At 33.0% G+C, this 14643-nt stretch overlaps 3 protein-coding genes across 3 annotated transcripts in view; 1 reads left to right on the top strand and 2 right to left on the bottom strand.

The window, feature by feature from the left end:
* The window catches only part of LOC119671074 (loricrin), a gene marked incomplete in the record, with an annotated part of 302007 nt that overhangs the window by 225946 nt on the left and 61418 nt on the right, over positions 1-14643 (bottom strand).
* Positions 2609-12398, top strand: LOC119671068. Its single transcript, XM_038081570.1, has 5 exons — positions 2609-3246; positions 3428-3721; positions 6848-6976; positions 7055-7360; positions 7425-12398. The coding sequence occupies exons 1-5, from the start codon at positions 2656-2658 to the stop codon at positions 11862-11864; spliced, it is 5760 nt and encodes a 1919-aa protein (XP_037937498.1). The 5' UTR covers positions 2609-2655; the 3' UTR covers positions 11865-12398.
* On the bottom strand, positions 14056-14642 carry LOC119671079 (peptide transporter family 1-like). Its single transcript, XM_038081584.1, has 2 exons — positions 14496-14642; positions 14056-14436 (listed from the first exon to the last, which is right to left on the bottom strand). The coding sequence occupies exons 1-2, from the start codon at positions 14640-14642 to the stop codon at positions 14227-14229; spliced, it is 357 nt and encodes a 118-aa protein (XP_037937512.1). The 3' UTR covers positions 14056-14226.

Below are 14643 nucleotides of genomic sequence, written 5' to 3'. Positions count from 1 at the left end.
TGTTATTTGACATTTTGCAAATTATGTTAGGGTGTTCACCGCACACCTCCGCACCTTAGAGCAATCGTCACTGATATACAGCATGTGTATATGTTACTTTTTGTAATTATAAGTTGTGTACTCTGCAAAATAAATAAATATAGTTCATGTTCAGTAACACATATGTTGCAGTTTAACATTTTTTATTGCTGCATTAAAGCATCCTGCATGCGAGCCCTTGGTAAACATCTTGCAAATGTGCTCATTAAGCACAATTACTTTAACAGCTTTGAGCATAATATTTTTATATGTTAAGCAATATTGTTTTTTGTATTTTTTGTTAAAATATTTTTGCAACAAAAATTAATGTCATTTGGTTGTCATTTACTTGTGTGCTGCCCAACACGTGCGACATATTATCTTAACCACTCAAACTAATTTAAGTTTTTTTACCCTACACCACAATAAACCATATTCCATAAAACTGGTACTACTGGAAACTTCATACTCCTAAGTTCAAATAGGTTCAACTATTGTAAGTGTTGAGTTTCTTCTGCTCTTCTTAAGCGAAGTGAAGACTTGCCATTTTAATACACTACCATCCTCTACTATTCTTTTTAGAAACTTCCTTTAGGGCTTTTCACTTCCGTTCCGCCACAATTGCTAGTCTTCACTTATATCAATGGAGTGACTGGCTTCATGTCGGTTCTTCTTACCTTTAGCATATAATTTATTTATTTAATTGTTTATTTCTGTTACCATTTCTTTAAGGCACTCCATACTAACAATTCACGAATACAATTGTGTTTTTTTAGGGAAACTCTGAGTCATGTTACACTTTATTTAGTTGCGCCAACGTCTTTTATGCAAATGTTAAAAACTATAAAAGTATCTACCAAATTGAGTTTAGTGTGTTTGCTTTACGCAGGTATAAGATACATGAGTATGTTCCTCATTTTATATTGATATCATAAATCAGCCTGAAGTTGAAGTTTTGCAGTACACTAATGTGTTTCAAAATAAAATGTGCGTTTAAATTTATAGGTTAAATAGGGTCAAACTGAAGCGTATATATATTTCAGATACATTTATGTAAGTGTGCTATAGTATTTTGTGTATAAAGTTAACTACGTATTAGTAATGATATGACTCATGTCAGTGTAATAAAATAAAATAACATGTAATAAAATTTTTCAACAGCTCTTATTTTAATGCCGTGATATTTAGTTCAACTTATATTATTTGCTATAAGAGCATATATATATACTTTATTCCTTTAGTTCATATATAACATTATGCTATAAAAAAATATTTTATAGAAAGGTTTCGAATAGTAAAGAATTGCAAGAACAAAAGTTTTTATTTATTTTTAATAAATTGAATTTTTGGTTGACCATATATATTAGTTGTTTCAAGTATTGCCAAATACGCATCACAAGTGGTCTTGGAATTATTTCTTATATATACTTTACCGTAAATAATTTTTTTAAACTGCAAGTATCAAGGTTTTGAATTAATACTCTGCCAAATTTGAAGTTCAGAGTCATACAAACTCATAAGCCAACTGGCCCAAAAAAACAAATACCTAGGCTTGAACTAATACTCTGTCAAATTTATCCCAAAATCGTACTTGACTGTATATATTTTGTATGTTCGAACTTGGAGTTTTGTTAATTTGTTGTAAAAGTTCATTAACAAAAATATAGTTTATTGTTTATATAGCCTGGAGTGACTATATTCAAATAGTTTTAATATAGTCAATAATGACTATATTAAAATAGTCATAATATAATTAATAGTGTCAATATTATAATAGTCATAATCAAGTCAATAGTGACTATACTGAAATAATCATAATAAAGTCAACAGTGACTATACTAAAATAAGCATAATAAAGTCAATAGTGACTATATTAAAATTGTCATTACCATCACAACTGATGTTAAAATCAAATTTAATAAAAATTTTTTAATTAATATTTCTTAAATGCTTGAAAGTTAAATTCATTGAAGTTGCTGGGTTTTGAATATATAATAAAGTTCGTTTATGATCAGTTCTGAAGCATACACAATCCACCAAAGACTTTCTCTCTCTAACTTTGTTTCTACTTACATTTCAATAGAAAATCAATAAAATATTTATATTTGTACCTAATTTAAGTTTGTTAAACTTAAATTGTTAATGTTTAGAAAATTGATTTTCACACTAAGTTTTCTCAGTAAAGTTTTTTAATAGTATTTTTTTATAGACTTCTCAGTTTTATAGTTCTTTCACCGTAGATTCAAAAAAAAAAAGAATATGATCATTGTTTCAAGAAACAAATGTAATTATCTTTTTTAAAGTTTTATTTAAAAACACAGTTTCATTTTATTTTTAACAAAATTTGTATATTACATGAGTTAATATCTTATAATAAAATAGTGCAAGTTCCATTAAAAAATAACAACCACAATGATATATTATGACATTTAGCAAACACTAATAAATAGTATTGACTTATCAATCAAAAATTACTACAAAATCAACACTTCGTAAATCTCTTGATAGGCAATAAAAATTTATTTTAACACTAAAAAATTTTAATTTTTAGCACAAGTTGGTATAATAAACTTCGCCCAATTATGTCATTAGCTTAATTAAATTGAAAATAATTAAACGACAAATAATTTTGCCAAAATGATTAAATTTCGTTATAAGCGTAAAGATCCCACAAATGTGGTTCCTGCCACAACTACAGAAACAACAAATACAACAGCTAATACTGCTACAGCCACAACGAAACTAAAAACCAAATCAAATACCTTGCCGACAACGACGATAGCAACAACAACAACATATCCGAGTAACAACAGGGATTTCAATAGTGCAACCAAAGAAAACTTTAAACCCCTAAACGCAAACATCAATGGTGTTAGCAATTTCTATGCAACATCACCGCCACGTTCTCAAACCTCCACACCCATAAATATTATTAGCTCGGCGCCACAGAAACTCCAACATCCGCAACTTTGTCAATTGATAAGCAATAATGGCACTTTGCCACGCAGCAGCCCAAAGAAAACCATTGAAGCATACGATGGTCACAACAAATCGGCCACATTGACACGCCAATCAAACAGTAGTCGCAAAGTGAGTGCACTGGCCAAAGTAGCCTCCACGGCTGAGTTAGTTGGCATAGGCTATACCAACATCAACACAATGGCAGTTGGTAATGGTTTGCCTGCGGAAGTGTTAGCGGAACGTGATAGATGTATCAGTGCTGTGATTGTGAGTTTGTAGTTTATAAGTTAAAAAACATAATCATTTGCAATGCATTTACCATAAGCAGTTAATCAGTACATTTAGATCTATATTGAATAGAGTAAATAGTATTTAATAGTAGTTAAATATAATTTTCTTTGTATTTCCGCTAAAACTAATTTATTTCCTTTCCTTTTATTCTATTTAGGAACTTTTTCAACAATTGCAAACTAGTTCAGAGCCTGCGTTGTGCCCTGAACCTTTGCGACGCGCCTTGGCAAGTGGTCCATTAGCTGGTCGACGTTTTCCCTTAGGATGCTTGGGTGATGCAGCTGAATGCTTTGAGCTATTACTACATCGCGTCCATTCACACATTTCCGATAGCGATGGCGATGCTTGTGAGTCCCAAGCCTGCATTGCTCACAGACGCTTTGCTATGCGCGTTATTGAGCAAAGCGTTTGCAAATGTGGTGCCAATTCTGAGCAACTGCCATTTACACAGGTCAGTAAAACGGAACTGCAATGCATGTACATTACATGTTCTGTTTTTAATTATAGTTAACATTAATGACTTCTACATATATGTCTTTAACATTTATTAAATAATTGCATTGACATTATTATCAATAGTTATTAAATCTTTTAGTGATTGGTAATATATTGCCGATAGCATAAAATACATAAAAGTTAGCGTTACTAGTTGAAACAGAAATAGTTAGCTACTTTGATATTGAATTATCGCTATATTGTGATTCCAAAAGTAAACCTTAATAAAACAGAAAGATTTTTAAACAGGAGGGAATAACAGCAACTAAATTATTATTTTTAATTAATAAAATTTTTTGCTGAGCATAAACCTTTTCGACTATAACAGAATTAACCATTATCTGTAGTCTTTGAAAATATTTTTAGTACTTAATAATTCATCAATAATTTTTCACGACTGTAAGTACTAAAATTTCAACTTATACTTCGACATATTCGATTTGCTACGCCACGTTTTAGCTAATCATAACCATAAATCGTTATATCCATGTAGAATAATAATAACATAATTACACATCATCCAGAAATATGTTTTCTGGACCTTAACTATTCATAAATAATTTTTCAAGACTGTAAGTACTCAGATTTCAACTAATACTTAGATAAAACTAAAATGCCGAGCCAAGTCTTAGTAAATCAATACCATAAATCATAATACCCACATAGAATTGTACTATTATTTTTGTAGAGACATTATTTAGTACATACTTTTTAGTACATTATTTTTAGTACATAATTTTTCGTACATAGTTTTTAGTACATAGTTTTTAGTACATAATTTTTTATAGTTCTTTATTTAAAAATAATTATTTCACGGGTTCACAAGTTTTTATTTACAATAAATAAAAAGTGTTTTGTGAATAAGACAGTCCAGTCTCTGATATATCAATCCAATTTTAAATTCAATATACATGTTGATCCAAACCTTGCCTTGTATTTTACAGCTAAATATAAAATTATTATTTAAATATTCTACATGTGACATTTTTTAGTATTACATTATTTTGAGATATTTTTTGATGCGTTTAGATGAGAACATAAGTGGAAATAGTGCGACTATAATGTTTTTAAACTGCCGGATTATTGAAAATTGCTTGCGATCCTTTGTGCAATTGCATAAAAAATTAATGTGATGATAAATCTTATGATTTAGTGTTCAATTCACATCACCGAAATATAAAACTATAAGTCTAGAAAAAATGTTTGGCGCTACAAAAGCAAAATAGAACGTACCGGGTTATTCGCAGAAACAAACTCAGTCTTTTCACATAAAATTATAGTTATTTTTTATACAAATATTCATAATAAGGACTTACGTCAATAACTGGTATAATCGTTGCTTCAATTACGACTAGGTTTGCAAGAATACTTAATAATTTATTTAAAAGTTCTTCAATTAATTTCAATTTTCAAAATAATACAATTAAAAATAAATTAAAAATATTATGTTACAAAAAACAGTAATTAAATTTAATACAATTTATAAATACAAGTGCATATAGCATTCAACATATACAATAATAATTTCTAACACAATCTCTTAAAAACGAATCTAGTACCAGTTTATAAATGTTATTTTTATTGCATTTAGTATTACTAGATATGTCCAGTAAGCAAGTATATATAACTATCATTTAATTTTAACAAAAGATTCACTTATAACATCTGCAACATAAAAAAAATTTATCTCAGATTTATCGCTCCTCAGCAAAAGCAAATCAATTAACCTTTTAGTGCCCACACAAGTACATTTAGTGTTTTTCTGATCTCGTCTTCATGGTATTTTGCATTAAATCCAGTTCAGAGTATCTGTACACTATAATGCCATTTAAAAGTTGTATCTAATGCGCAATTTTTGGCATTCAATTAACATTAACTGAAGTTAATAAATCACAAGAGATATTTTTTGTTCTGTGAAAATATGCAACGTTTATTTAAAAAGCTCTAAACACATTTAATTGGATTTATTATTTAATTTTTAATTATTTTTTATATTTAATATAAGGTTATTTTTTCCGTAAATAATTAAATTGCATTAATGCGTATGTTTAAGACATAGAAATAATGTGGAGTTATAGTAGTCAAAGTTTGGAAGTAGATATGGATGTAGCCAAAATTTTGTATAAGTTATATTAATAATTTTTATTTATATTTATATTTTTTTAATATATATTTATACTTATTCAGTCTAATATAGTTATAACACATTTAAGGTTTTTGGTCTTATCAATTTCCATTTTTCAACACAGCACTTCCAAATAACCATATATGTATATACATATCGTATCGTTCATATCATAAACAAATCTGTTTTTTTTTTTCATAATATTTGTTGATTTCATTTGACCAATTTGAACTCATTTTAAAAATTCTTATAAAATCGTCTTAAAAGTAAAATGAAATGTATCATAATGTAGGTGTAGGCCTTTTTGTAGATTAGAACCGCTAACGTCATCGTATCTAAATAGCAGTGCTTAATCAAACCGCGTTAAACGGCTACCAACTGTCAACTCCGCAGAAATTTGATTAATGAAGCATTGGAGAATTATAACGCTAAAGTGAACGCCTTCCATCTGATAATTATAATTCAGTTGGATTAAACTTTTATAGCGATTAAATTATTTTAAATGTATGGCTACCAACTTGAAATGAACGCCAACACCATTTTTGGTTAATTAAACTAAATCAAAACGACATTAATCGCATAGCTAAACACGTGTTTTAATTTTAAATCCAAATTAAAAAAAAAATACTGATTTATTTTTGCAACAGTAAAAAAATATTAGAAATCACTAATACAGTAATAACTTAGGTGGGAGGTTTCCGGTGTTCACACCATATCTTAGACCAATTTTTTTTTTCGGCAATGGTTAGGTTAACTGCTCTAAAACAGACAATCTGTATTGCCTTGTTTTGTCCATAATTGATAGCTTTTAATTGTTTCATTTTTTTTATATTGTATATAAGATTTATTTTTTACTATAGATTTTTTAATATATTAACGGGTTTGGAAGTTTGTGAATGAACCCACACGGCTGTCAATATTAATTAATTTTCAAATATTTTTTATGATTTTTTTTAGATGGTGCATTATGTCTCCGCATCGGCACTGACCTCACAAAATAGTTTAGCTATGCAAAATCATCAGCAATTAACTTTTGGTCAACTATTACGCGCGGCAGGCAATATGGGTGACATCAGAGATTGTCCGGTAAGATAAAAACTATACAGTTTTGGTCTTATGCTCTATATTGATTTTGTTATTTAATTTCCTCTTCACCTTTAATAGAGTGCTTGTGGCGCTAAAATTGGTATATGTCGCGCCTTACTTAATCGACCAGACGTTGTTTCCATTGGCATCGTTTGGGACTCAGAAAGACCAGCAGCAGAGCAAGTACATGCCGTACTTAAAGCAATAGGCACAAATTTACGCCTTTCTGACGTTTTTCATCAAGTGTCAGAACAGCGCTGGGCTCATGGTGTGCAACATGAGCTCGTTGGTATTGTTTCCTACTACGGCAAACATTACACGACTTTCTTCTTTCATACTAAACTCAAAGTTTGGGTTTATTTCGATGATGCCAACGTAAAAGAGGTTTGTTTTACGAGTTTCCTTTATGCAACCTTAATGTTTTTTACAAAATCTTTATTCATATTAGGTTGGTCCAAACTGGGAAGGAGTAGTTGACAAATGCAGTCGTGGTCGTTATCAACCGTTGTTGCTTTTGTATGCTGTTCCTCAACCAGCAACGGCACCACAAATAGCTCAACAATACTTACAGGAGTTGAGTGCACAATCCACAGTTGTACGTCGTGCAATTACACCAAGTCCGGAAAAGCCCAATATGGGTAACACACGTCGTGCTATTACGCCTACACCATTACGTTCGCCCAATGACTATCAGAACCTAAGTGTTATACAAAAGAATATATTTTCTACCGCACAGAATAAAGGCAATGATGAGACTGACGCTTACATAAGTCGTAAAACTGTCGAACATGTATTGCATGCACAATACCAGAATCTCAACGTCATACAGGACAAAATTTTTGCTAATGGTACAGCCATTGATGAGAAAGATGGCGCTTATCTTAATCGCAAGCCCATTGAAAATGTACTTAACGCACAGCTCGCACGCAAGCAGCATTTGCAATTACAGCGGAGCCACAGTGCTGAATCGGGACATATAAGCGGTTCCTCAAATGGTTCATCACCACCAAGTGATGGTCTTACCATGCCAGATCATCTTAATCAGCCACGTCGTCGTGATTCTGGTAATTGGTCCGGTGATCGCAACAGTGCCAGCTCTGCTTCATCGACTACTTTGGATAATCCCTATTTATATATGGTAGGCAAACGTGGTCCACCTGCTGTACCACCAAGTCCAACACGTAATGGTCTACCATATGATCCGGGTTATGATTCATTTTCGTTGAGCTCCACTGATTCATATCCACCTAAACATCCACTCAATCCACAACTCGCAAAAATACCAGAAACCACATCAGTTGTGCTTTCCGGCGATTGTGAAAAATTGTGTCATGAAGCCGATCAACTGCTCGAGAAATCACGTATAGTTGAAGAATCACATGATCTTGAAACTGCTTTAGTTCTCTGCAATGCCGCAGCTGGACGTGCACGTGCAGCAATGGATGCACCATATAGCAATCCCCACACTATGACTTTTGCGCGCATGAAACACAACACTTGCGTTATGCGAGCACGTAGTTTGCACCGTCGCATTTTGGTCGAAAAAGGCGCTGATATGGATGTGATGTTGCCCGAAACGAAGCACACACGCGAAGGTAGCAACAGCAGCGTTAAACACGTACGTCAAAATAGTAAAGATAAAACTTTGGATAAACCTACTCCAATGGCGGTACCAGTCACAAATAACAATAAATGCATTGAGATCTATGCCACATTACCGAAAAAGAAAAGTCCTCTTAAAACGCTAGCTACATCAATTGGTAATGATGAGAACGCCATTGAGTACGAAAGTTCGCAGCCTATCAAACAAGAACGTGAAGGACGATCTCTATTTGGACGCAGTAATAAGCAAGAAAAGGATAAGCGCAGTCGCAGCGAGGACCGTAATAAATTGACGCGTGAGTTCTCATTAACTGAAACATTGTTGGTCAATGCAAAAGATACACTCAAAAAGCACAAAGAAGATAAAGATGAAAAGAAAGAGAAAGATAAAAATGGTAAGAAACAACATAAAATCAGACGTAAGTTATTAATGGGTGGTCTTATACGACGCAAGAATCGTTCCATGCCAGATTTGACAGAAGCTGGTGATGAACCCGCAACCCAACCCGCTGTAAATGTGCCAATTAACACATCTGTAGACGACAGCACCGTTGGTTTGAATGGCAAGAATGCTATGAGTGGTTATATATCCGAAGGCCATTTTGACTATCGCGAAGCAAATAATGCAAATCCGAATTTAGAACGCAGTAAACTTATGCGTAAAAGTTTCCATGGCAGTGGAAGACAATTAACAGTTGTTGCTAAAGTAGCTCCACCACCACCAATGCGTGTAGGCTCCACCTTAACTCAACAACAACTGCAGCAACAAATGTTACAAGAAGCTGCTATGATACAATATCATCATGAAGCCAATCTCTCAAATATATCAACAATGAGTTCAAATACATCTATCAGCGATGATTCTTGTCAAACTATTATCACCACATGCGCACAAGTACACTCTGAACAGAGTCCTCTCAAGGATAGTTCATATAATAGCACACAATATCAGCAACGAAATGGTTATGTTGATCGTGGTGTAGATGAAGTTGATGGTGGACGCATTAACATAAACGCTGGTCATCCTGTAACCCAAGATGTACCATTAGAATTGCCTCCTTATCCGAGTCCTCCACAATCCACTTGCCATTCACGTCAAGCTAGTGAAGACTTCCCGCCTCCACCGCCCGAAATTGATCTTGAACCGCTCAATCAGCAAATCAATCAAATACATGCACTAGAAGCCAACAAGCAGCAGCGCCATTTCGAAGCAATGGAGGGCACAACAAGTATTTTGGCTCAACTGCAACAACGCCAGCACTTGCTGAAGATGCGTAAGGAACAAGCCACACCTACACATGAGAGTGCTTGGCTGAAAGAATTACAAACAAAGCAAACTGATCTCAGAAATATGTCACAACGCAAGCCAGAATCGCCTGTCCCAGCTACTCAAACATCTAACAGTGTACGCGATTTGGCTCATCGTTTTGAACAGACTAAACTAATAACGGAGCCACAAGCAATGCGTTCTTATGCCTCACAGGAATTGCTTAACAGCAAACCACCACAAATACGCACTCAAATGAATGGTTTGCCCAGTGCTAATGGTATAATAGCAGCACAATCGAAAATAGAAGTTGATGAAGTGGATTGTGCACCACAACGTATCCAACGCCTGCCACCTCATCAAGTGTTACCAAAACCTAAATACGATGTGACGCAAACACAAATAGCTGAGGAAATACGAGAAGTAGAAATGCTGAATACAATGGTTCAGCAAACTCTAAACAATTCTGCATCACAAAATAATGGCTCTGCGCCAAATCCAACTCAACCGAAGCGTGTCAAAAAGAAAAGCGTTTCATTCTGCGATCAAGTAATTTTGGTGGCGACCGCAGATAATGAAGAAGATGATGACTTCATACCAAATCCAATTTTGGAGCGCGTTCTACGCACTGCACAAAATCCAAACGATAAAATAACAGCGCAGCTAATACAACAACAACAACAAAGTATGCTGCGTTTACAAAGTGAAGCACAGCCACGAGTAGTACAGCAACAGCAACAGCAACAGCAATCGCAACAACAAAGTCAACAGCAACAAATACAGTTGGCCCAGCAATCACCAATGTTAGGCGGTGACAGAAGACCGATTGTTAATTTGCAAGCACAAGACATGCAGCGTTATGTGCAACTCCAACGACCACAGATGGAAGCAATAAGACAACAACAGCTACAACAGCAACAGCAACAGCTACAACAGCAACAACAGCTACAACAGCAACAGCAGCAACAACCACCAAGTGCTGTACAACACATGCCAATTGGACAGGTTTACACTCCAATGCAAGACATTTACCGCATGCAACAACAACAACAACAGCTTGTTGCAAGTGGCCAAATGTCAAATAATTTAACACATATTGCACATACTAACACAACAACATCACCAGCAACTTTACAACAGCAGCAGCAGCAACAACAACAGCTAATGCAGTTTGAACAACATAACATACCGCTGACGTCAACAGCACGTACAAGTATGAGCGGCATCGCTAATGTTGCGCCTACGCAACATCTGCAGATGTTGGCAAATCAAGTTGGTCAACAGCAGCAGCAGCAACAGCAACAGCAACAACAACAACAACAACCGCAAGTACCACACTTAGATGGACAGAACAGCTATGTTAGCATGGCTGCACAACGTGCACAACAACTTCAACAGCAACAACAACAGCAATTACCACAAAGCTATTCTGTCCAATTACAAAAGCATCAACAACAATTACAGCAGCAACAACAACAACAAAATAATGTCGCACCATTTTATCATAGCATGGATACAACACCACTTCCTTCACCTTATCAGCGCGTGCCATTACCTCATGGTTATCCAGTTAATGAGCAATTTAGTGCTAATTCCAAACCGCCTTTAGCCTATCCACCTCCAATCCATCAAAATCCTAATCAACCTTCACCTTACTTCCCGCTACCACAGAACTCTGCTGCCGTGCCACATCCACTACCACAGCTTAACAAAGCTCCACACCAGAAAAAAGTCAGCTTTGAGCCAGGAACCAAAGGAGAGACTGATATACCCATCTCAGCAGCTACCTTGCCACCCAAACCTGCCAATTTCACGGTAGCACAACAGAATGGACTACCCGCTACGGACAGTAGTGTCAATGTTACTGCCATACCCACGCGTGTTTACAACAATGCCATCGTTAAGGCCTCCGCAAAAGCAGTGGAATGCAATCTATGCCGAAAACGCCATGTCATCGCACCCGCCGTTTATTGCACTAACTGTGAATATTATTTACAGATGTTAAGCAATCGCAGATAGAAGCAGTAGAGACGAAGGTCCTAGACAGACGGAAAACTACATTGTGACAATAAATATTGATTTCATTAGTGCTAAGATTGTTTATAAGTTTAAGTTTATTTAATTTTTAAAATAATTTTAGTACTTAAATTCATATGATGATGCCCCACGACTATGTACATAAGACTTGTACATATGTAGGTACATATTTTATATACTTATTTACGTTTCGAGCAGGTAAGTATATGCTTATTTTTAACGATATATTGTGATATTATTTTACAATATGACATGAGACTAATTCTCCAACTATACGAATCTGAAACATATCATTAATATTCACATCAGAGCGAAATAGTTGATTTATGGTTCTACATAGAATGCAACTATTAACATAGAGAGCAGTAATGATTAGAGTAGCTTGACGATATTGCTATCCTTTTCATATAAGCACATTTGCATTATTTTATGCTTAATAATAATATTTACCAGCGCATGTGAACTCTAATAAAAGCTTCCATTTGAAAACTTTAACTAATTTTAAATTCATATACTAATTTTATTAAATATATATATTATACATATTATATACGAGAATTACATAAAAAACATAATGCATTTCTTTCTACATTTATTTTATACGTAAATTAATAATAGTTTTATTAAAGTTATTAAGTTATTTCTTTAGTCCATGGCGGGCACTGTCGAACGGTGTTTCTTGCCGGGTCTTTAATTATATATATAATCTTTTTTTATATAGTTTATTTAAATTTATATTTTATTCTTAAAATTTTATATTATATATTTAATTAGAATAAGTTCAATATTTTTAATAAGTTTTATAAAGTTTTAATAATAAAGATACAAATATTTTCCACTTTTTACAGAGAAAACAATTCCAGAAAATAATTATATAATGAATAAAATATAAAGATTTTCTTTTACAGATAAATAAAATAATGTTTTTATATCATATAGAGTGGGAGGTTTTTGAGAATTGTTTACTAAATACAAAAAAAAAATGGGTTTATAACATATTTAAAAATATTTAAAAAATTTTTGTTCTGAACTGAATTGTTCTGAATTAATATTTTTATGTAGTAATAGTTTTGTTTTTGATACTTAAAAAATTTGGCAGTATTTTAGTATATTCAGAGAACTTGTCCTACAATTGATAATCCACATTGGACCTTACTTACTGTAAACAGATTAAATACCGACGTTATTAACCAACTGCTACAGACGTGGTGAAATTGTTGTTTAAAATTTTTGAGAATGAGACCAAGAGCGAAATTCTGACTAAGGTTTGATCACGGTAACGAGGTTAACTTGTGTTTTAAGCCTAGTATTAACATCAATGTTACAACAAAAATTAACATAAAATTCCATATAAGAAATCTATTTTACTATATCCAAAATTTCATGATCTTTGGTTCATTTTAGTTAATCCTTTTTTGAAGTAGTAAAGAGAACAAGAGTATCTAAAAGAGTTCTGAACTTAATTAATAGTTGCATTTTGACTATAGTAAAAATATTTTGTTATTGATGTAAATTAAGACCTACTTCATTTAATAAAAATGAAAGATATGCAATATATAAACAAGTGTTATAAATAACTAAAACTAACGGTGATAACTACTACTGATGAATGTGTAGTACTGGTTTAGGAAATAGTCAGGTTTACGTTCTAAAACTATTTGGATATGACGACAAAGTTATACTTTCCACTTCTGTTAGACTTGCTTCGGTACAGATAAAAATAATAACTGCTATTATACTCAATACTCCTGCTAGATTTAGGATGCAATATGGATAGCAGAAGAAACAACAATTATACTCACCACAAAGTGTGATAACTATACGACAAAGTGTGAAATCCCACTTTCATTTAAGTTGCTGCGGTACGGTTAACAATAATAATTGTGATTAAACTTACTACTCTCTTTGGAGTTGTTGCTTAATAGATCATAACAACAACAATGATTAAATTTGTAACAGAAAAAAGAATTCTTAAAACAACTTATCTTTTAATTTATTATCAACAAATTTACTACAAAATATACATGAGATTGAAATTCTTATATATAAATAACATTTATAAATATACATATTAGCTACTGTTACTAAAATAAAAATAATTATATAAACATATACAGTATATAAAAACAAATTAATCAACCTGATTATTAAAAATCACATATGATATTTACAGATAAAAAATTCGAATTTTTTGATATATAAAATAAAATACAACAAAATATACAAAATAAACGAGTTGTGCAGATTTAAGTACATCACAGCGCCAAATTATGATTTATGATTTTCAAATCCGGAAATAATGCCAGAAAGAAATCATTGAACTCAAACTTATCATTTTCAAGTACTACTTTTCGTTATCATCAAAAGCAGCATTGGAATGTCCAGCATTTCTTACACGGTTTGCATTACCATTAGTGTTACTCTTGGATGTTTCCTCTACATGACCATGTTCTGGATCATCCGGATGTTGAACATATGTATAGCCCATAGCGAGTAACATAAAAATGAACATATCAACTATCATAAGTCCTGCAAACAGTGCAAATTCAGCGGCCTAAAAAGTTGTTATAGTCAAATTAAATTTTCATTACAATTCAAAATTAATGAGCATACCTGAGATTCAAAGAACTTAAGTTCAGCTATAACAACGACCAGCATATTTCCAATAGCTACAGAAAGTAACCAACAAGCCTGTAACACAGACTTCATGCTCTGCGGCGCTTGAGTGAAGGAGAACTCCAGACCAGTAACGGAGAACATA

The sequence above is a fragment of the Teleopsis dalmanni genome, chromosome 1, assembly GCF_002237135.1.
Source record: "Teleopsis dalmanni isolate 2A chromosome 1, ASM223713v2, whole genome shotgun sequence".
Classification (NCBI taxonomy): domain Eukaryota; kingdom Metazoa; phylum Arthropoda; class Insecta; order Diptera; family Diopsidae; genus Teleopsis; species Teleopsis dalmanni.
The sequence above is the reverse complement of the archived record's forward strand: the minus strand, read 5'-3'. Positions and strand labels throughout refer to the sequence as shown.

What these genes read in the sequence shown, in the direction of transcription:
- LOC119671068 (XM_038081570.1), top strand. Translation starts at nt 2,656, where the DNA reads ATGATTAAATTTCGTTATAAGCGTAAAGATCCCACAAATGTGGTTCCT. An exon ending in GATGTATCAGTGCTGTGATT is followed by an intron (nt 3,247 to 3,427) that starts GTGAGTTTGTAG and finishes TATTCTATTTAG; the next exon opens with GAACTTTTTCAACAATTGCA. An exon ending in AGCAACTGCCATTTACACAG is followed by an intron (nt 3,722 to 6,847) that starts GTCAGTAAAACG and finishes GATTTTTTTTAG; the next exon opens with ATGGTGCATTATGTCTCCGC.
- LOC119671079 (XM_038081584.1), bottom strand. Translation starts at nt 14,642, where the DNA reads ATGTTCTCCGTTACTGGTCTGGAGTTCTCCTTCACTCAAGCGCCGCAG. An exon ending in TTAAGTTCTTTGAATCTCAG is followed by an intron (nt 14,437 to 14,495) that starts GTATGCTCATTA and finishes ACAACTTTTTAG; the next exon opens with GCCGCTGAATTTGCACTGTT.